At 29.8% G+C, this 22131-nt stretch overlaps 2 protein-coding genes across 2 annotated transcripts; one reads left to right on the top strand and one right to left on the bottom strand.

Annotated features, from left to right (window-relative positions):
- Positions 1 to 6412: 6412 nt before the first annotated feature.
- On the bottom strand, positions 6413 to 12847 carry LOC108328729 (UDP-glycosyltransferase 87A2). Its single transcript, XM_017562625.2, is given in 2 exon segments — positions 6413 to 7127; positions 12790 to 12847. Coding segments are annotated over 2 exon segments (678 nt in total). The 3' UTR covers positions 6413 to 6507.
- Positions 12636 to 18170, top strand: LOC108324186 (sugar transporter ERD6-like 6). Its single transcript, XM_017557081.2, has 18 exons — positions 12636 to 13147; positions 13595 to 13657; positions 13753 to 13842; positions 13954 to 14013; positions 14098 to 14163; positions 14265 to 14330; positions 14431 to 14506; positions 15505 to 15569; positions 15738 to 15830; positions 15935 to 16015; positions 16121 to 16205; positions 16656 to 16702; positions 16793 to 16855; positions 16963 to 17022; positions 17105 to 17170; positions 17259 to 17318; positions 17548 to 17662; positions 17736 to 18170. Exons 1-18 carry the CDS (start codon positions 12953 to 12955, stop codon positions 17846 to 17848), a joined length of 1464 nt encoding a protein of 487 aa, XP_017412570.1. The 5' UTR covers positions 12636 to 12952; the 3' UTR covers positions 17849 to 18170.
- The last annotated feature ends 3961 nt before the right edge of the window (positions 18171 to 22131 follow it).

Below are 22131 nucleotides of genomic sequence, written 5' to 3'. Positions count from 1 at the left end.
ATCACCCTTTAATCCCCTTGTTTATTGGTTCTATGTAGCATAACCTTTCGGGTGTAAGGTCGAATTACTTGCACAATTTCTTTTATAAGACTGTATATTTTTCGATTCGAATATTCATTTTTATTAGTTATTAGGAGGTGTACCTGCCAAAGGTTATTCGATGTTAAAGTTAATATATTGTCTGTTCGATAACTCGATACAATAATAATAAATTTACAGTAAAATGTTCTCTCCTATCTCTTATCTTTGATCCGTATTTATAGTTTTCAACGTGATTTAAGATTAATGGAATCTTAATCAAATCTCAATCCCCAATCTAATACCTCTAATCATTATTTTAATCTTTGTAAAAATACTTGATCATGAAATTTCACCGATCGTTCATTATTAACTGAACAACTAGGTTAATCACACGGTGACTTTTTGGCGGCCATAAGTACAATAACCATGACAAAGTTTTGGATACATTGGAGGAATGTTTTGAGCTCATGAGGAACATGAAGATGGAATATTCCTAACTTTTTTTTCTCCCTACCAATATAAAATAACTTTTTCGCAGTAGACAAGCACACGTAACATAACCCAAGGATAATAAATGAACTCATTGTCCGATTGTAATAGGAAATTCTTATATTAATTATATAGTTTCGAAGATAATATAGATTTAGAATATATATATATATATATATATATATATATATATATATATATATATAAGTAAATTTTAAATTTGAGTTTGACTTAAATTTTAATTAAAATTCTGCAAATCTTAATTCTTAAGATGATATTAGACCATTTAAAGTTTATTTTACTAAAATTGTTATTTAATAATATTATATTTTCTTTGTTATGGTTTTTAATTTTTATAAAAAGATATTTAATTAATTTTTAAAATAGAAAAGGAGAGGTGTAGATGCCGATATGATATACCTGTTATCTAATAAATATTAAAATTAGACAAAACAATTTATATTTATTCTTGAACATGTCACTAAAATAATCAAATTCACACTTGTATTATTATCCTACTAAAAAAACTCACTCTATTACAACAAGTTTGTTTTCTATATTCCATTAAATTCTATGTCATCTCTCATTAATTTTGGGATAAACCTATTATACCTTTTGAAAACCTATTCTACAATGATGAAAGATATCAACAAATTTTATGGAGGTGAAAAGAAAAAGTCCAACAACAAACAGTGATGAGTATTACCATAGGCCCATCTAGTTCAAGTTAAGAACCAGCCCAGGATTTCTCGTGAAAATGCTTGTAATTTCAAAAAGAGAGTTACTTCCTTCACCACCACACTGCTCCATGCACATCTACATTCCCTTTTTGCCCTTTATTAATATTTAAATTGATGTAAATGTGTATTGAATTCTTAAACGAATATGACATCCATTGAAGGACAAACAAATGTTGATATTCTTCCATGGATGTTGACATCCGTTTAAGAATCATGAGTGTTGATCTGATGTCAGCAAGCCACGGTAGTTGATCAAACTCTCATAATATTTGTTGTCCAAACGAATAGGAGTGGAAGGTTTCAGAGAAACTGTGGTGCCTATCACAGTGGGTGGTGGAGGACACTGGTTTTTCAACATTTCAGCATATAAAGGGTCGAGTGAGGGATTTTGTGCCACTGAAAGTGTATAAGCGATTCGAGAAGGCACCATAATTAGCCACACCAATTGAATGTGCTCCTAAAAGTGTGACTATTTCATCTATAGACAAACCCTTTTGTCCAAAGTTTTTGATGAGTTGATCAGCACTGAAACCTGGTTCAAGAAGATTCTGTGGCCCTTCGTCACCAATAAAGACATGCCCATCTCTACGTCTTGATGGAACATCATAGTTTATGCCACCAACTTTGGAAGCATTGTCTCGTCCTACAAAAACCAAAATGTTACCACATCAAAGTGAGATGCCTCCGATAAAGAATGAATATTTGGTTCCTAGGGCAAGTTTTACTGAGAAAGTAAAATTTGTCCAGCCATTTGGTGCTTTTGTTGATTTTGGTGCTTTTACATATGGCCTTGTTCATATTTCAATTTTGAGTGATGGCTATGTTAAAGATAATGGAGAAGTGTAGGTTATTTTTAAAATAAAAAAAATAATAAAAAGACATAGAAAACACTTGGAAATGATGGCGGGAGCAACTCTTTTCAAAATTCCTAAAAGAAAATTCAGTGGAACACAAGCAGACAATTGGGACAAATAAAAAAAGGCAAAAAAATCTCTCATCATATAGTGGATGATTATATTTTGAAACATATGTGTTGTACGGCTATTATAAAATATATGGTTCCAAACAAAGAAAAAAAATAGAATATTATGTTAATTTTTTTCTCTGAAATGATTTTATTCTATTTTAATTTAATTAAAAGATTCAATTGTTATTGAAATATATTTTCATTTTTGGATAAGATAAAAAAATTCAATTATTATAAATATAATTTTAAATTTACTCTTTAATATTTAAATGCTAATCTGTCTGCTTGTCAAAATTATTTATCTTAATTTAAATATTCTATTTCAATAATTCTGATTTTGAAATTTTAATTATATTTATAAGTGTTAGTGTGCCTAGATAGCAGAAGGTCCATGCATTTAAATGGATAAAATACTTTATTTTAAATAAGGATCTTTGTAAGTTTTTTTTATGCGTAAACTTTAGGCCTTTGTGTTTTAAAATCTCTCCCAACTTCACCTTATGCTTCTATTATGTGATGCACTTTAAACTTTAAACTTTAATATAAAATTTAAACTTTAAGCCTTTGTGTATTACAATCTATTAATATAATTTTAAGCTAAAAGGCAATAATTACCACCTAATTAAAAAACATAATAAAAATTATAAAGAAAACCCAAAATTATATTAATTATGTCTATATTTTATCATTATTTCATAAGAGCATGTGTTCTCAATTTTCATTAGCACAATTATTCCAATAGAAACAATTAAGCCAGTATCAAGATAAAATATAATCTTTATATTAAATTCTCATCCAAGATCCCTTCAAGTACTATCGATTAATTGATATCAAATGGCTTGTTGGACATGTATGATGAAAAAAACAATAATATTTGCATAATTAAAAAATATCTTCTTTATTACTTTTTTTCTTCCTTTTTGTTTGTCACTTATTTTTATTTTATTTTTTATTTTCTCTTTTCTTCTATCTTTTTTTCTTGAATTTCCTGTCTCCACAGCTTTTTTTATTTTATTTTCTCTTAACTCTTTCTGTTTTTTGTTTTCTCTCATCTCCTCTTTTATTTAATTTTCTCTAAATTTTTTTATTTCTTTTTCTCTCCATCTCCCTTATCAAAATTACTTGTTATTTTTAATGTTGATCAAACATTCTCTTCAACCCTATTTGCAAAACAATTTGTATAAATATTGACATTTTAGTATCTGATGCCAATTCTAATTCAGCGTTAACCACTTATAATTAATTTTAAACCTCTCATCTTGTAAATAAAATTCAGCTAATTTTTCTAAGTACAATTTGGTTGTATAATTGTCCTTGAAACATAGTCATTCAGCATTATAATAGGTGTTGTTCTAAGAGAGGTATCCATTAATCTTTTTTCATTAATTTTTTGTATAGAAAATGTTAACCGTCACTGAATATTCAAAAAAGAAAAAGGAGATAATATTCATCTTTTCTAAATAAAACTTTAACCATAAACCCTTAAACCCTAAAAAAAGAGTTTTGAATTCAATGTTTTCACAGACAATCAAACACTGAATAAAAGTGGGCATCTAAACGAATTCATTATCCAAAATTTTTAAAATTTAAAATATTAAGTATTGAAAAGGATTATGATATTATTGTACCCATTTGACGTACTTGTATGCATTTTTCTATTTATAATAATTAAAATGTAAAGAGAAAAATGGTATTAGATGCAGAGATCGAACAAAATGGCCATGGTCCCACCCTATTTATTGTCAATTTGTTTTGTATATAGAATAAGCAATTCCATTATTATCGGCACTAACATTAATTTGATCTATTTTCAATTCATTTTTCTATTTTGTTTCCTAAGCTGTCTACTTCTACTAAATAAAGAAAAATGAATATGAAATCAGTTTCTCGTTTTCAAAAAATTGGCGTTTGTTTTCTCACCATCGAGAAACGAGGGAGAATAATACAAAAGAATAAATAGAAAACAAAAGGTTTAAATGTATTTTCTATTTTTATAGTTTTTTATTTTTAAGTCTATTTATTTTTAACTTAATGTAGTCTTTATATTATTTAAAATTTTTAATATGATCCTAACGTTACATTAGTGTTAATTGTGTTTTTTTGGATGAAAAATTGTCATTTATTAATACAATTATCATCCACTTTTTTTTACGTATTTATTATTCAATCTCAGGAACAAATGTTTATACTAATATAACTGAAGAAAGTCTTTTTAAATAACAATTCATATTAACAGATATCATTCGATCAATTTATTTGTCACATGATTATTAATAATAGTCAAAAACAGAAATATACATATACATTATATAATTACAGTCCTCCAATAAATATTTCAAACAAAAATTAAAAAATAATATAAATATTACAATACGTGGAAGAATTATAAAGTATAAGAATATATATATATATATATATATATATATATATATATGTATATACTCTAATAATAATGAATATTTGATTATTTACAGAATCATCTGTTCACATATAATATACAATAATAATAATAATGAATATTACAACATCATATAAAAAATGGTTAAATATGTTTTTAGTCCCTAAATTATTCGCCGTTTTTGGTTTTCGTCCCTCTTTCAAAGTAAGGTACAATTTGGTCCTCATTCTTTTCGAAATTTTGGTTTTAGTCCTCGAAAACTAACACCGTTAAAAATGTGCTGACGTGGCTAACGGGAGACTGACACAATTTTTTTTTGTCAGAGTTTATCAGCTTTTCTCCAGTGTCACCTCTCTCTCTTCAACTTCTCTTTCTCTCTCATTCCTCCAAACCCATTCCAATTCTCACTCTCATGGATTGTTACCTCTCCGTCATTCCTTGTGCCCTCTTGTACTTTCTTCAATTCTGAGGGGGCGCGACCCCGGTTACCGATACTTCGGCGCGGCGAAGAAGCTTCCCGGCGTCAAGGAGTTTTATGGCCAAGAGGTGGCTTGATATATTGTTGGAGGAGGAGAGGAAAAACAGCCAAGAAATGCAAGAACAAGAACAGGGTGGTTGGTTAACACGAAGCACCTCCTGGTTGAAGAATGTTTCTGGAAATGTAATTAGGTATATTGGAACTGGCGTTGGAACTCCCAGAGATGCATATCTTGATCAGCGGCTATGAGGTGAAGATCCAACACATTGTAACTTTCTTACTTGTATTCTGGAGAAATAATGTAACATACTATGTGCTGCTAAGCAACACTTCCCTGCTACTCCTTCCTTTTGTTCCATGCCCCACCAAAAAAAGCGTGGGTTGCTTTGCTTACAAGTATTTTTGTTTTGCTGAGGCAAATAACTGGATGAGAAATGCCAGTGGTTAATTTTCTTTCCCAAACATTTTTATATTAGGTAAAATCCATGTAGTTTTAACATAATATGTGACTCCCATTGGGGAATTCAATTTTTCTTTTCTTTTCATTTTTTACTAATGAGATTAATTTCATCTTATTGAAGTCGTCCTTTGAAACATATTTTTTATTTTTTTTCTTTTCTAAAGAAAATTATGTTTAGAAGCTCCATTGATTTTAATTTCAGCTTCGAAACATGTGTTTAATATTTTTTGAATTCTTTACAAATTGTCGTTTTTTTAATATTTATTTTCATTTTTTAAAAATTGTGTTAATCCACCCATTTCTATATAATTATCTTAATCTGATCTTATTTCCAAAAAATAAAACATTTTTTTTTATATTGAACTGGTTCATCCACCCATTTCTATATAAATGATTTTTATCTGTTGCTCCCATGTCATGAAAATGACATACTGCTCCAGTTAAGATCCTTAACTAACAGTTGCATTAGTTGAACCAAATATTTGAACTTGATTAACCTTGATTTTTGTTCGCCATACGCAAATATATAGACAATCAACTCGAATATTTTAGATAAAAACTACATACACATATTCAAGCCAAACTTAGTAAAAAAACCACTGTATGCCAAAATAAAAATTATATAAATTACATTAAATACAGAGGCAATGTGCAACCCCTGTAGGTATTCTTTGGATCATTCGTATCAAGCAAAAGTACAAATGAGTTTGTTTTTAGTTAAAATACAAGGTGATGGAGTACAACCCAACCATAATATCTTCACAAATCGTATAGTGGAAAGATTCGTGCTAGCAAGATAAAGTTTTCTTTTAGTTAAAATAGAAATACAAATGAGTTTCACCCTCATTATTCTTCACCCTCACATGAACCAAAAATAAAATAACAAGATTATTTTATCTATGAAATTTCTTTCTAGTTTTTATCAGCCTATTTTATAGTTGTCACACTGAGGAACTAGCCCTCCTTTGAAGCTGAATGACCTTGAACACACAAAACATCTTTTATAAGTGCATTGAGGTTCATATTGGAGGATCAACCTTCAGCGACTGCTTGGTCACATATACCCTTAAGTTCAAGGACCCTCTCTCGAAGTTCTTTACCCTTTTCAACATCCATAAACTCTCCAATCACTTCCAATATTTCTTTTTCTGATATCAATTCTTCACTGCCCAACACTGATCTTTTCAACTCCCACCCATTCTTCCACACTTCCAAAATTTGTCTACTGTTTGGAACTTGGTCCAAGAAAAGAGGGAATGTCAGCATTGGAATACCAGCAAAAACAACTTCCAGAGTGGAATTCCACCCACAATGGGTCCAAAATCCACCTACAGAAGGATGTGACAAAACCTTCAATTGGTCACACCAAGGCTCCCTATCCCCACATTTCTCTTTTAGCCAGGAAACTTCTCCACGAACCACCCACAAATAACGAACACCACTAGTTTCTAAAGCAGAAACAATCTCATTCATTTGGGCACAGGACACAGAGAGGAAACTACCCAGAAACAAGCTCCTTGACGCCGGGAAGCTTCTTCGCCGCGCCGAAGTATCGGTAACCAGGGCCGCGCCCCCTCAGAGTTGAAGAAAGTAGAAGAGGGCACAAGGAATGACGGAGAGGTAACAACCCATGAAAGTGAGAATTGGAATGGGTTTAGAGGAATGAGAGAGAAAGAGAAGTTGAAGAGAGAGGTGACACTGGAGAAAAGCTGATAAACTCTGACAAAAAAAAAATTGTGTCAGTCTCCCGTTAGCCACGTCAGCACATTTTTAACGGTGTTAGTTTTCGAGGACTAAAACCAAAGTTTCGAAAAGAATGAGGACCAAATTGTACCTTACTTTGAAAGAGGGACGAAAACCAGAAACGGCCAATAGTTTAGGGACTAAAAACATATTTAACCCTATAAAAAAAAGTAAGCCAGTGAAAATTGAGCAATCTTATATAAACTAACATTTTACCCAAATAAGCATAACTATTGTGCAAACAAAAGTTCAATAGCCCACCCATTTATCATACTCTCTTTGTCTCTATCATAAATTTAATTCAAAAACAAAAATTTACTTTCCAAACAAGGTTTGTCATCAACTTCAAAATCAACAGCTAACAACAAAAGTCAAATGTATACTATAAAACAACCTTCATGACTCAATCATTACAACACAATCTTCAAGGATAATTCCTCATGACTTAAAACATTTGACTATACTTTCGGAAAAAAAGCAAACCTAAATATTTTGGACCTTTTATAACTCACTCATGTCTCTCGAGAGTTATAGTTATAGATTTCACATTTGACACTCCTTATTTGTGAGATTCGATCTTATATCGAAGCTTCAAATAGGAATCTCCTACGATACTTACAATTAGATGTCTTCCTCTACATGAGTATGATACTAGTAGAGTCAGGATAGTCTCTATACGAAATTCCTCTCAATACACTACCTAAGAATCACATCAATGTAGTACTCTAATCCTAGGAGTCACTACATTCATCGAAATCCATGCCAAGCACATAGATAACATATATCATCAATCAAATATTCTTCATTTCAATTTAAAAGTAACCAAATATTCTTCATTTCAATTTAAAGACAAACAATTCATCATTTACTTTCCATTGCATTAATATGATATTCAACTACAAAATTTAAATCAAATATATCAAAATAGTGAAAGATATATTCATTTTAACATTTAAAAACATAAATTTTTGGAGTTCATAATATAATCTTAGTTAGAATTTGACTCACTCACTGATTTAAGCACATATCAAAATTTGCTCAACTAGAATTATGTTCACTCAACTATAGGCCTCAGCACAATAAGTGAATTTTAGCTTGTTTAGTGAAAATTTTGCTCACTTAATAAATGACCATTAAATTATTTTATAAAAATAGTTTTGTTGAGCAAGAACAGAGTTTACCCCATAAAAATAAAGTCGAGAAGTCATTGAAATTTATTTCTTAGATGACATCCAATGGTTTATAAATGACAACCAACACTCCAAAATTTTTATATGGCTTACCTAACAAAAAAAAATGCTAAGAGCTTAATGGAACGAAATCCTTATTTTTTTTTCCAATAGATTTATGTATAATAGATTATTCAATTAGATTATTAGAGTCCTTTTACTCCTTTCATGTAACCAAACAAATTTAACTCAATGTAAAACCATCCTAGACAATTCAAATATCAATAAATGTACAACATATATTAATTTACTTAAAGTATGCAGTTCAACTTAATAAAAACCAACATAAGCAAATCATTTTCACAAACTCAATTCAATATCTCACCCATTCTAACATTTTCCTTCTCTATCACTCCAAAATTTGAAGCAATATATACAATAGAAAAAGAAAATCAATATAACAATAACATAATTAATTAATACACAATAAAGTTCAATATTACAATTTTATCACTATTAAAAATTTAAATAGTGGTATTTTTAAATTTTATTAGCTTCCCTTTTCTTAATACTACTTTCCCCAAAACTATCTTAATATTACTTTCTCAAAAACTAAAGCTCCGTAACTCAATAATTTGAGCTATTCCTAACTAGAAATCTAGTGCAAGAGGATCAATTTTCTCATCTACCCTCATTAATGATTAAAATAACACGAAAATTAGAAAAAAAATGATTTTATAAAATAAATAAAAATTTACTTTGTTTTGAAATTTGATATATTTAAAACACTGTTTAATTCCTCAATTTCTCAACTGCTAATTGATTTGTGGAGGTAAATTTGAGATGAAAGGAGGAAAAATAATTAGTTTGTGAAAAAAATAAAGAGTGATGCTCTCCACACCTCATATGTTTCACCCTACACCTATCAATTGATAGTTATGTATTTCATTTAATAAAATCTGAAAAATGATGGTTTAATTAAAAACCACAAAAGACAATAAATTAAATTTAAATTTAAATTAATAAACTAATAAAAAACTAAAAAAAATACAACAAATAATTAAATAATAATTCATATTGAAAAATAAAATATTAATAAATAATTATAGATTCAAAAAATTAACAAATAAATTTAAATTTGAAAATTAAAAAAAAAATTAATTACATTAAAAATAATATTTAAATAAATATTAAATATAAAAAAATATAAATTAAAAAATATTATCCGCAAAATATTAAATATTTAAATAAACTATAAAAAAATATGAAACAAATCAAAATAAAAAAATAAGTAAATATAGTGAATCAAAACAAAAAGAAAGACACTAGAAAATTCCTTGACTGCAATTCAAATTGCGGCCTAAATGAGTCGTACTTGGAAGTGCGGTTACCACAATTTCAATTGTTGTGCGGTATGAACCGTGCTTCCAATTGCAGCACGATGTGAACCGCACTTTTAATTGTGGTTACAGTGGACACTCAATCGTACTTCCAAGTGTGGCAACCTTTGCAATCATTCTTCCGCCGGCGTGCTCTCAACCACTATGTCTCGACTCGACCTTCGTCCCATCCAACCTAGAAATGCATCCAATCCAGACCTTCGTCCCATCTAACCCATAAATGCATCCAATCCAGCACCATCATCCTCTCAACCACTACAGTTAAAGCCTCGATCTTCGTCCCTTCTAACTCAAAAGTGTATCTAATCCAGAAATGCATCCCACCAAATATAAACAACACACAAATAGCAATCAAAAAATTCTATATAGTTATGTAGTTTTGACAAGAGTATAGTTGGAATAATAGAAAAATAAAAAGGTGTATATGGGACCGGTAAGATGCATGAGGAAGGACTCAAAAATAAAATGTGGAAATGAAAGTTAAATGTTTAACTCCCTCTCTTCTTCTTTTACTTCATATTATAATAATATTAGCTACCGTACGTTTTAAAAAATACAGACTCACGTGGCATAAAATATAAATAGATGAAAAACATTAAATTATTTTACATATATAAGGATAAAAATACCATTAAATTAAAGAAGGTGTAAATTGATTATTTAAAATAATAATTAAATTGCATATGATAATTTAAATGAGCATATGATAATGTGATGTTATATTTGTACTTGAATTGCTGTGAATGCATCTGCATACCTGAGGTTTGGTACTACTTGTCACAATGCTTTCCCATATCAGTAAGAGGAGTAGATCTCATTAATTGGCATAGCAGTACTAACGCGTATGATACGGTGATCCGTTAGAAAAAGAGTCCGACTTGGAAATTTTAATTCTTTCGCATATTAAATTAACAAATGTTAATCATATGTTTAACTAAGCTTCTTTAATCAAAGTGAATAATATGTTTATTTAGCTTATTTGGATTTATTGCAAATATAGATAAACTTAGGTTTTATAAAATTTAACCTCTAACTAAATTTTTATTTGATTATTGTAAAAAGATATATTTTAAAGTATAAAAAATATTATTTTATTCTTATAATATGAGTCTTGATTAAGACTCAAAATTTTAAATTTTATATAATGTGGATAATTTATTATAAAACTTAAGCATTAAAGTATAGAATTCCTACAATGGAAATAGTCTATATTATAAATTATAGCATTTGATTAAGCAATACATACTAGATAAGGCTTCCACCTCAAATTCATAAAGGATATGATAACCAAGCCAATAATAAATAATTCAAGATGTTAAAGTAACTTATTAAATTGATATTTAATGAAATTATCAGTTAAGTAAGTGACAAATATAAATGACAGAATTAGTTACGTCTGTATTTTTATTGATAATATTTATTGATAATTTATATTTTTATTGATAATTATCAATTAAACTCTTATAATATTTTATTTACAAATAATTTTTCTAATTATATTTATTGCCAGATTTAAGATGGTCATGTTAGAATAAATATCATTTGACTCTAACTAAATTTTAATTTATATTAAAAATATTAGTCTTCATCTATTATTTGGACCACATTATTTGTATGAAACGTCCTTATTTCACAAAAAATAATAATAATAATAATAATAATAATTATAAGTATATCTTATGAATTATTTTAAGAACGTTAAATGCATGCGAATAATTTCATTTAAAGTATAGTTAATGTATTTCTTCTGAATATCAATTTGCATGGGATGTTACTCATCAGAGTTATATTTGTATCAAAGTGGTAAGTATTAGAGTTTAAAATTTATTAAAGTCAGTCTCATATACTAAAAGAATTAAAAGAAAAAATAGAGAAAAAGTAAACTTGATAAATATTTTAAAGAAAAGATAAAAATAAATATGAAATGTCAACATTTTGAAAATTGCAGCTTACAGTAGGTTTCAAAAAAGAGTTACTATACAAAACTTGTTTATTTAATATTAATGATAAAGTAATACAAGTTTTCATCTAATAAAAAAATATATAAAATAATTGAAATGATGTGTCAAACATAACCTATATGAAATATTAAACAATGGTTTATTAAGAAGAAGGTTTCATGGCGCTCAAAATGTCCATCTACATTCAAGAGATGAAAAAGTAACACCTAAATTTTATTTAAAAGTAAAAGAAATTTTAATAGATATTATAAAAATACTTATTATAAAAAATAATTTATCGAAATTGTTTTATACAACAGGATTTGAGTACGCTTTTAATTCCTTAACTTTTAGTTACTTTTATTTATAGTTCTTTAAATTTAAAATTAAATAATTTTAGTCATGTAATTTTAAAAGAAAGTTTGTTTTAATCTCTCTCTAAACGTCTTTATACTTTAAAACAAATAAATTGAAAGAAAAATAAACAAGTTATCGTATAAACAATTTAGAATTGTTAAAAACACAACTAAAATATTCAATTGAGTTGATGGATTGAAAATATATTTTTCAAATTATAAAAAGGTAAAAATATAATTTAAAAAAAATTAATTTTGAAATTTAAAAGGCTAAAACTGTATTTTAAAAAAGCAAATTATTGAAACAAAATTAGGCATTCCCCTCGTGCAAAATGGACTAAACGTTTCAGCTGCCAGTCATGTTTAAATGATTTGAGCGTGAGTGAGTTGGCACGAGGCTTAGGCTTTTAGATTTGTTACCATTTCCATTCCAGCACAGATTAGTGAATAATTGAGTTCCGTAAGTGGGTGTAAAAATCCAAAACAGCAGCGAGTGAGATCCACCAGATATTTTAAAACCACCAAGCCAAAACTAACGCAACCAAAGCAACATAATTCCCTGTTTGGTGGACCGAATTGACAAATTTAATTAAGCACCGAAACGTGACGCTTCGAGTCTCTCACTTACGCCACAAGCGACAACATTCGTCACAGCTCAGCACAGCAGGCAAAGCAGTGTTCCACATCCTAATCCCCTGTGAGACATTTTCGCGAACATCTTCTGCCTCCGAGAATAATTTGTTTCAGTTTTCGAGTGCCACTGGTTGGAACTGGTTGGTTGGAGGCTGAGGATGAGTTTCAGGGAAGAGACTGGAGATGCGAGGGATCTTCAGAAACCGTTTCTCCACACGGGGAGTTGGTACAAGATGGGTTCGCGGCAGTCCAGTATCATGGGATCCTCTACTCAGGTCATCCGTGACGGCGCTGTCTCCGTCCTCTTCTGCGTCCTCATCGTTGCCTTGGGTCCTATCCAATTCGGCTTCACAGTAAGAAAAGACCGAGACTTGTGCATATACTTGATTCTCACTTTTACAGTTTATTGTGCACATGCTTGATTTTATCACAATCGTCAGATTTATTGCTGTACTTATTCTTGGAAAAGACATTCCTCTTTAGTTTAAAGGTGTTAGATAATTTTTAGCTTAGAGAAATTATCAAGAGTTCTTGAGTTTCAACATGATATACAACTATGGAAACTATTTGCAAGTAGAACTTAGCCCGCAGCCGTTGTGATTGCCTCTAGTGTATCTATCAGTAAAAGAAGTAGGATAAAGAATTTATATTTAATTGAGCACGAATCGCGTGTGTTTCATGCAGTCCACCTCATCTATTGTTGGATATGATTATTGTTAATGTTTTGTTATTATTGGTAAAGGAGTTGGACAGAAAAAACGTCTATTTTTTAATTATTTTGACATTTTTTTTTGGTACAGTGTGGTTATTCTTCTCCAACGCAAGGGGCTATAGTACGCGATCTAAAGCTCTCGGTTTCGGAGGTGCTACTATATATGTATATATGTTTTCTAGGGATTATATTTCCCACGGTTTAGCTTTAAAGTTTTGGTGCTTAATATGTTGAGTGTTTTGGTAGTTCTCTCTGTTTGGATCTTTGTCGAATGTGGGAGCGATGGTGGGAGCTATAGCAAGTGGTCAGATAGCTGAATACATAGGCCGCAAAGGGGTATTTTATTGGTTTACTTATTTGTTGTGTTTTTGAGGTCAACATTTTAAAGGAAAATCTATCAATATGAAGAGTGATTGATGGTTTTTGGCATAATTTTTAACATTGCAGTCGTTGATGATTGCTGCAATTCCCAATATAATAGGGTGGCTTGCTATTTCTTTTGCCAAAGTAAGTACGAGTGGTTTGGTTTTGATGCTGTGGCTATGGCTGTGTATGGCTGTGTAAACCAATTATGTTTTGTTGCTTTTGTAGGATTCCTCGTTTTTGTTTATGGGGAGGTTGCTGGAAGGTTTTGGCGTTGGGATAATCTCTTATGTGGTAAATTGGATCGACTGTCTTATTCATTTCTATTGGTTTGGCTTATTGGTTAGAATACTGAGTGAAAGTGTTCTGTCTTCTGGTTTTTTTGTTTATGATAGGTTCCTGTATATATAGCTGAGATTTCCCCTGAAAACATGAGAGGTAGCCTTGGATCAGTGAACCAGGTTGATATCTGTTGTAGCATAACAATTCTCATAGTTTTATTTATTTTCTTGTTGTATTTGGAGTTTAATAGTCATGGTTTTTGTAATTTTTCTGGCTCAGCTCTCTGTTACAATTGGCATTCTACTGGCTTATTTGTTGGGCCTTTTTGTCAACTGGAGAGTGCTTGCTATTTTAGGTAAAGTTCTACTTATTTACTTGGCTCGGAGTTTGAAGATATGGATGAATGAAACTCTTAGATACCTTGGTTGCCAAATAGTTTCATCACGTGTTTACAGAAATGAATATAAGGAATTTGTGTGTGTAGGAGATGAGCAACATTTATAAAATAAAAGGTTAAATATGTTTGTAGTCCCTAAACTTATGTCAAAAAAATTCAAGGTAGTTGGATTAGGAGGACTATATTTATTTATTTTTAAAGTTTAGGGACCAAACTGTATCAATGTTTGGGATAAGGACAAATTCTAATTTATGTGTCAGTTTGAGGATTAAAAATATATTTTGTTAGATATATTGTGTTTTATGTTAATTAGGGAAACATAGACTTTTGATATTGGTAGATATTGTTTTTAACAATATCTTCTATTTACCATATTTATGTTTGGTTGTCATATATACTTGTATCATTCTACATTATAAATATATTACCTTATGTGTATTTTAGATACAAGGGAGATTAATTTTATACCTAGTTTTACTATATTCAATATATTTAATCCAAAAATAAAATATGGTTGACCATGGGATAGGGGAGTAAAATTGGATTGGGGATACAGAGCAGAGATATGACATAATAATTTTAAACATAAAATTAGCATAAAATACAAATTTTAAATCGAAAGAGGGAATTTTATTTTAAGAGTGATCATGAGTTATTATTGACATAAATGCTATAATTTTTCTAATTAATATTTTATATCAGTGGAATACATCTACAAGTAAATGTAAACAAAACATAACATGAAGTTGTAAGTATTCAAACTGTGTCTCATAACATGTCCAACATGTTTATGACACATGACTACAGTTTTGAAGTGTCTGCTACATGATGTTCTTATGAAGTTACGAAAGGTTCATTAGATTCTGGTTTTCTCTTTCTAAACGTTAATTTGTGATATATTTACGTGGTTTCTGCAACCTAAATATTAACCAAAGATATTTTATGTTCTGCTGCAGGAATTTTGCCTTGTACAGTATTAATACCAGGGTTATTTTTCATACCGGAATCCCCCAGATGGTTGGTATGGATAAGTCATGCATTGTGCTGATCGAATTTCTGTACTTTTAATCTTTTCTAAAATACTTGTTCCTTTCAGAAAAAGGACGGCATGGCATTTTATACTCTCACTGATTATCTTTCTGCTTTTCTTTCATGTTATTGATTCTAACCGATTGGTGGGGAAGTATAGGCCAAGATGGGGATGACGGATGAGTTTGAGACTTCTTTGCAAGTGTTAAGAGGATTTGACACTGACATATCTGTTGAAGTTTATGAAATTAAGGTATTTTTTTTGGGTCATTGTTGTGTGGCTAAATTTTGCCAGGTGCAACTAAGATTTTGGAATGTGTTCTGAAACATGCACTGCTCATCATTTTGCTTTTCTAGAGATCTGTGGCTTCAACAGGAAAAAGAGCTGCAATCCGATTTGCAGACCTAAAGAGGAAAAGATATTGGTTCCCCTTAATGGTATAATATGATGTTGTATAAGTTCTTTTCTAAATCCTTTCTTCCCAGCATTTATTGTCATTTATCCAAAAAGTCAAGCATTCTTTGCTAACTGAGCTCATGCAGGTTGGTATTGGATTACTTGTTCTTCAGCAATTATCTGGCATCAATGGAGTTTTGTTCTATGCAACCACCATCTTTGCAAACGCAGGTTTAGACTCCTATCAACTGTTAAATTATATTTAATTTTCGCTGACAATTTTATTGGTTGGGGGTGAGGATGTGGTCGAAGTTGAAAGGAGGGTGATTGGTGTTCAATAATCTGTAGGGTGAAGGGAGTTTTAAACCTTCAAATACTCAAAATTCCTTTACATGAAGTATAACATGGTTTGAGATGTTAGATATATGTTGGAAATTGTAACTGAATAGCATAAAATCCACTTCATTAGTTCATTTCGCTGCTCAGCTGATTTTAATTTCAATGATTTGTTTGACTGAAAGGAAAGCAAAAATGGCCAATTCTGATTTACTTCAGTTATCTTTTTTTGGTTGAGTTTTCATACTTGTAACAAAAACTGGTTTTTGGATTTAGATGACAGTTGTAATGCCTCCCGGATTTGAGTTGCTCTTGATATGGTGTCTGATTTATGTGTTGTAACAGGAATTTCATCAAGCGATGCTGCTACAGTTGGACTTGGAGCCATTCAGGTTGCATAGTAAAGCCTAGACTGCATATCATGTTTAATGCGAGTATAATGATTCTGAATTCTGTTCTTATTATTAGCTTTCTCTTTTCAGGTCATAGCAACTGGAATTTCAACGTGGCTGGTGGACAAAAGTGGTCGGAGGCTGCTTTTAATGGTGAGTATGAAGCAAAATTCATTCTGTTATCATCGTTTTCTATTATGTTCTATACTAGAATATGGTTATTAAGTTAAATGAAATTTGATCTCTTATCACTTCTGCAGATATCTTCATGTCTAATGACAATTAGCCTTGTCATTGTTTCAGCAGCATTCTATCTAGAGGTTGATAATAGTACTGGTACTATCTTAATTCAATTTAATAAGACTAGCTATGCTTTTAACTATCTTATTTGATTGATACCAGGGGGTTGTATCAGAGGATTCACATCTATTCAGCATTTTGGGAATACTTTCTGTTGTTGGACTTGTGGTATGTTTCTTGGATTTGGTTGGAGTTTCCTTGTACAATTTGCAATTTAAGTTTTTAGCATTCGTCTGATTGATCACTAATGTTGTAGGTTATGGTGATTGGGTTCTCTCTAGGCCTTGGACCCATCCCTTGGCTGATAATGTCTGAGGTATGAAACACTTTCAGCATTCAAAACAAAAATAATCATAAGGAGGAAGGATTTAGTAATTGTTACATTATTTACTATTTAGTTAATTCTGATAGGTTTTGTCGTTTTTTTTTTGGTTCTGGAGGCACCGTGCCACTTTTGGATATTGAATCATGATTGCAGGTCTTGAGTTAATTGTGTTAATTGAATATGTGGGGTAATTTCTGGCTTGTTTAATTATGCTTCTCAGATACTTCCTGTGAATATAAAGGGACTTGCTGGCAGTATAGCGACAATGGGAAACTGGCTGATTGCGTGGGTGATCACGATGACAGCTAACTTACTTTTAAATTGGAGCAGTGGAGGTGAGTGTGTTTACAGTGCGTGTCTTGTATGCTTATATCAATATCAATACAATGCTGACTTGAATGTCTACAGGGACATTCACAATCTACGCAGTAGTAGCTGCCATAACAATTGCTTTTATAGCGAAATTTGTCCCTGAGACCAAGGGAAGAACATTGGAAGAAATTCAGTTTTCCTTCAGATAGATATGTTTTGGGAGAGCAAGCAGGTAGTCTTTCTTGTTTAAAGGGGTCCAATGTCATGTGTATTTTAGGCCTTTTGTATTTATCATGTATCAAATTTTCTGTAAGAAATGAAGGGGGGTGAAAAATCAATGCAAGTGTTCTTTTTACTGTACAAGCTACTGATATTATTTTCTTAAAACAATATTGTAGCAAAAGAAAGAGGGAAAGAAACCTTGTACAGTAAAAGTGTATTTCTATCACGAATTGTATTTTTGCCAGGGAATAGGTTCCTACTGTAAGGCACGGGGTCATAAATTAAAGCAGTGACTTTGTTTGTTATTCACCTCGATGACTTGAATTACTGCCAAATAATAATAGTAGTATTCTTATTGCCTAGTTTTGGCTGATTCTCCTATGTGCGGCTAATCAAATTAAAAAAAATACAATGATTGTGGTTGTATTCAAGAATAACAGCAACAGCCCCCAGAAGTATGTATGATAATTTTGGGCTATTTTTTATTTATTGTGGAGCAATGATGTGGAAATACTGGTGCAGACGGTAGAATTCAAACAGGTTAATCCTTAATTCCTCAGTTTATTTCATATTTATTTATATGCCACTATCACATTTAACAATCATCCTTCTTACGAAAACAATCATCATTTCTCATATCTCTTTCGTGGGACTGCTTTATCCTGGATTCTACGGAGTGTATTTATTTAATTTTATAATATGACGGACTGAATTTGAACCCATTTCAATCCGTACCCAATAATAGTAGGAATAAAATTTTGGCCACTCTAATTCATTCACATAATATATTAGTTTTAATATTATATATAATTAAATTATAGAATTAAAAAAAATATATTAAGCCAATTTTTTAGTCAATGATATTAATATATATATTAGTGGAAACATATTCCCATATTCGTCTTGATAATAATAATAATAATAATAATAATAATAAAAACTAAAAGGAAGATACTATAATATTATTAAAATAGAAGATATTAAAAATTATACTAATTTATGAAAAACAATTATGAAAATCAATATTTTTATTAACTTTTATAATATTATAATTAAAAAAGTCTTCAAGAATAAACCTAGAACGGATGTTTGGGTAGGTGTTTATACTCTCGTCTTGTTCACCCTTTTCCCTTTAGCTGTGTAACTTATTTATAGGTGATTTTTTCCTCTATTGTTTTAGAAAATCCCATAGGAGATACAATCCCTTACAAGAAAAATACTAGAAAAGTTATTCCAGAGCTCTGCATAATTGAGTAACCGATTGAATATTTCAAAATTTTCAGCTAAATCTGTTCTTTGAGTTAATTTAGAACATTTATACCAAATAAAGAACCGAACTTAACCCAATCTAACAAGTTTAAAAAATTTATCTAAAACGTTTAAAAAAAAATTTTCAATTTTTCATTCAACCATAAAAATTTATCATACTCTTCTTCCAAAACTAGTTTAACAACTTTTCCATCACTCTCCTGGCAAAAGAGAAAATGATAAAAATTAGGATATTTTCACGTTGATAAAAACAAGTTTAAGAACCCAATTATACAAAATGTATTGAAAGATTTGTAGTTTAATATGGTAAACTTTTGTAATAAGTCTTATTATTGAACAAATTATGCGTTTAGAGAATTACAAAGCAGCCGTACACAATATTATTTTAAAAAGTTTTAAAAATATATTATCTGATAATCGATTAATCATAATAGTAATTAATTATCTAAATGAGTTTAGTTTTTTTTGGAAAAATCTCTATGATAATTTATAATTATTTTTGGTAATCTATTATTACATAGAAAGCAATTTTTTAGAGAATTACAAAGCAGCCGTACACAATATTATTTTAAAAGGTTTTAAAAATATATTGTCTAATAATCGATTAATCATAATGGTAATTAATTATCTAAATGAGTTTAGTTTTTTTTTAGAAAAATCTCTATGATAATTTATTATTATTTTTGGTAATCTATTATTACATATAGAAAGCAATTTTTTTAGAAAAGTCTCTATGATAATTAATTATCACGTTCGAGTAATCGATTATCATAGTGAAAAAATAATTTTTGAATTTTTCTTTTGTGATAATCAATGATCACAGCGGCAAACCTGATCCTTCAATCGCTTCGTAATTTTTAAAAGTAAAAGTTTATATATTTTGACTAAATCTAGTTTCTAAAATAACTTTTCACTCATAGGTTTAGGCTGTGACGACTTGAGAAGTGTTTGTGAAAAAAGGGTTTTAAAAAACCTAATGTGGGTAGAGTGATAACTTTCACCAAATGGTTCTTAGGTGATTGTGTGTTGTTTTTGTTAGGAGAAACTGTTCATCCTTTATGTGATTTAAATGAGGTATTTCTTCATCTCTTGTGTAATTCAAGAAAGGCATTTTCTAAACTTGAACTATTTTTTTAGTGCTGTCAAAAAGGGTTATAATCTGTGAGCCAACCCAGCTCACCACGTGTTTAAGTCGGGTTGGGTTTGAAAAAATGTAATTTTTTTTTCGGGTTAGTTTTTATCTCAGCTCACTTAGAACCCAACCAACCTACCTAATTTAATTTAATTATTTATTATTTTGTGTTTCAATATTATTAGTTAGCATTTTTTATTATATTGTACATGAGATAAAAAAAGATGTTTCAAGAGAGAAAAATATTATAGATTTATTTAATTGCCTTTGGAGTTAGAGTGAAATTTATTTAGATTTGAATTAAAAAAATTATATTTTTTTATTTAAGAAAAACTTATAATTAAGTGAGGTAGTGAGTCAACCCGTTTAACCCACCAACTCGTGGGGGGTTGGGCCGGGGTTCAAATTTTTTCAACTCACTAATAAGTGAGTCGGGTTGGATTGACTCACTAAGTAACCAACCCGTGGTGGGTTGGGCCGAGTTACCTGTTGTGACAACTCTAATTTTTTCTGTGATTGTAAGTTGTAGTTTATTTTTAAGGTTTTAGTTAATCACTCTTTAGAGTTATTAACAATGGGAGATAATGTCTTTTAATTTAAATCACTATAAATTTGTTTGTGCAAATCTGTCTTTTTCTATACTCTTTACTTTTTTTTTATTATTTCAAAAGGAATTAATTTTATTCAAAAAGTCAATTTATAAAAAAGGAAATTTTTTTAAAAGACACAATTTTATTAAAGAAATCAATTGACCCCCTCTTGGTTTTGTTCCAAATATAACTATTCTGTTGTGCGATTCTAATGATTAATATCAGAACTTGCTTAGATAGTTATTCAAATTTTTAAAAAATGGTCGAATAAGACGCATAAAAGCTAAGGCTAACGCATAGAAGCTAACGCTAACGTTGACTATCAAAGCCTAATTTTTAAGTTGATTTCTCAAAATAAAGTAGTTAGCCAAGGTGTCTTCATTTTAAAAAAAATTTAGATGTTAAGTAAAATCTATCTCTAATAAAAATCTTGTAGATTATTTTCATGTTCAATAAATATAAATGAAAAAATAAAAAAATAATTATAATGGATAAAGGATAGATGAATGTGCATGAAGAAGATAAATATGGAGGAAGGAAACGAACATGAATGAAAAAGATGAGAAGAATAATATTGATGAAGGAGATGAGAAAAAAAATATAGATGAAAGAGATGTGTGTTGTAGAAAGATCAGTACGAATATGCAATATGTCACTACCAAAATTCATGGAATCACTGACAAAAATTTATTGACAAAAATAAATTCGTCATCAATAGATTTTATTAACAAATTTTGAAATTTTAAATACTGATAAATTTTACCGAAAAATTCATTACCTACAAAAAAATCGTCGATAAATCCATCAGTAATACATATTTTATTTATCCACATTTTTTTGTCAATAAATGAAATATGTATTACCTATGAAATAATTAGTCGGTAATGCATTATTTATTTATTGACAGATTTATTTATCGGTAAAGTGTATTGATAAATGAAATATGTATTATCGATGAAATAATTTGTCGGTAATCCATTGATAAAAAGAGCGACAAATTTCCTGCTCAAATCTTGTGTTTAATGTCAACATATATTTACTTTAAAGCTTTTTCATATTCTTAAATACTCACATTCAAAGCTTTCTTCATCTTCTTAGAATCTCCTTGCCACCATGCAACCCGCCACTATTACTACCTAGAGTCCTGACGCCGCTGCTTCTTGCGGTTGACTGAACTGACCACGTCAAAGATCAGATTAGTCACCAACACCACCGACAAAATCTTCTTCTTTTTCTTCTATAATGTTCGCATTTCAGTTTTTCCGACGAGCCTCTACAA

The sequence above is a fragment of the Vigna angularis genome, chromosome 1 (assembly GCF_016808095.1).
Source record: "Vigna angularis cultivar LongXiaoDou No.4 chromosome 1, ASM1680809v1, whole genome shotgun sequence".
Lineage (NCBI taxonomy): Eukaryota > Viridiplantae > Streptophyta > Magnoliopsida > Fabales > Fabaceae > Vigna > Vigna angularis.
The sequence above is the reverse complement of the archived record's forward strand: the minus strand, read 5'-3'. Positions and strand labels throughout refer to the sequence as shown.

What these genes read in the sequence shown, in the direction of transcription:
- LOC108324186 (XM_017557081.2), top strand. Translation starts at nt 12,953, where the DNA reads ATGAGTTTCAGGGAAGAGACTGGAGATGCGAGGGATCTTCAGAAACCG. An exon ending in AATACATAGGCCGCAAAGGG is followed by an intron (nt 13,843 to 13,953) that starts GTATTTTATTGG and finishes TTAACATTGCAG; the next exon opens with TCGTTGATGATTGCTGCAAT. An exon ending in TTGAAGTTTATGAAATTAAG is followed by an intron (nt 15,831 to 15,934) that starts GTATTTTTTTTG and finishes TTGCTTTTCTAG; the next exon opens with AGATCTGTGGCTTCAACAGG.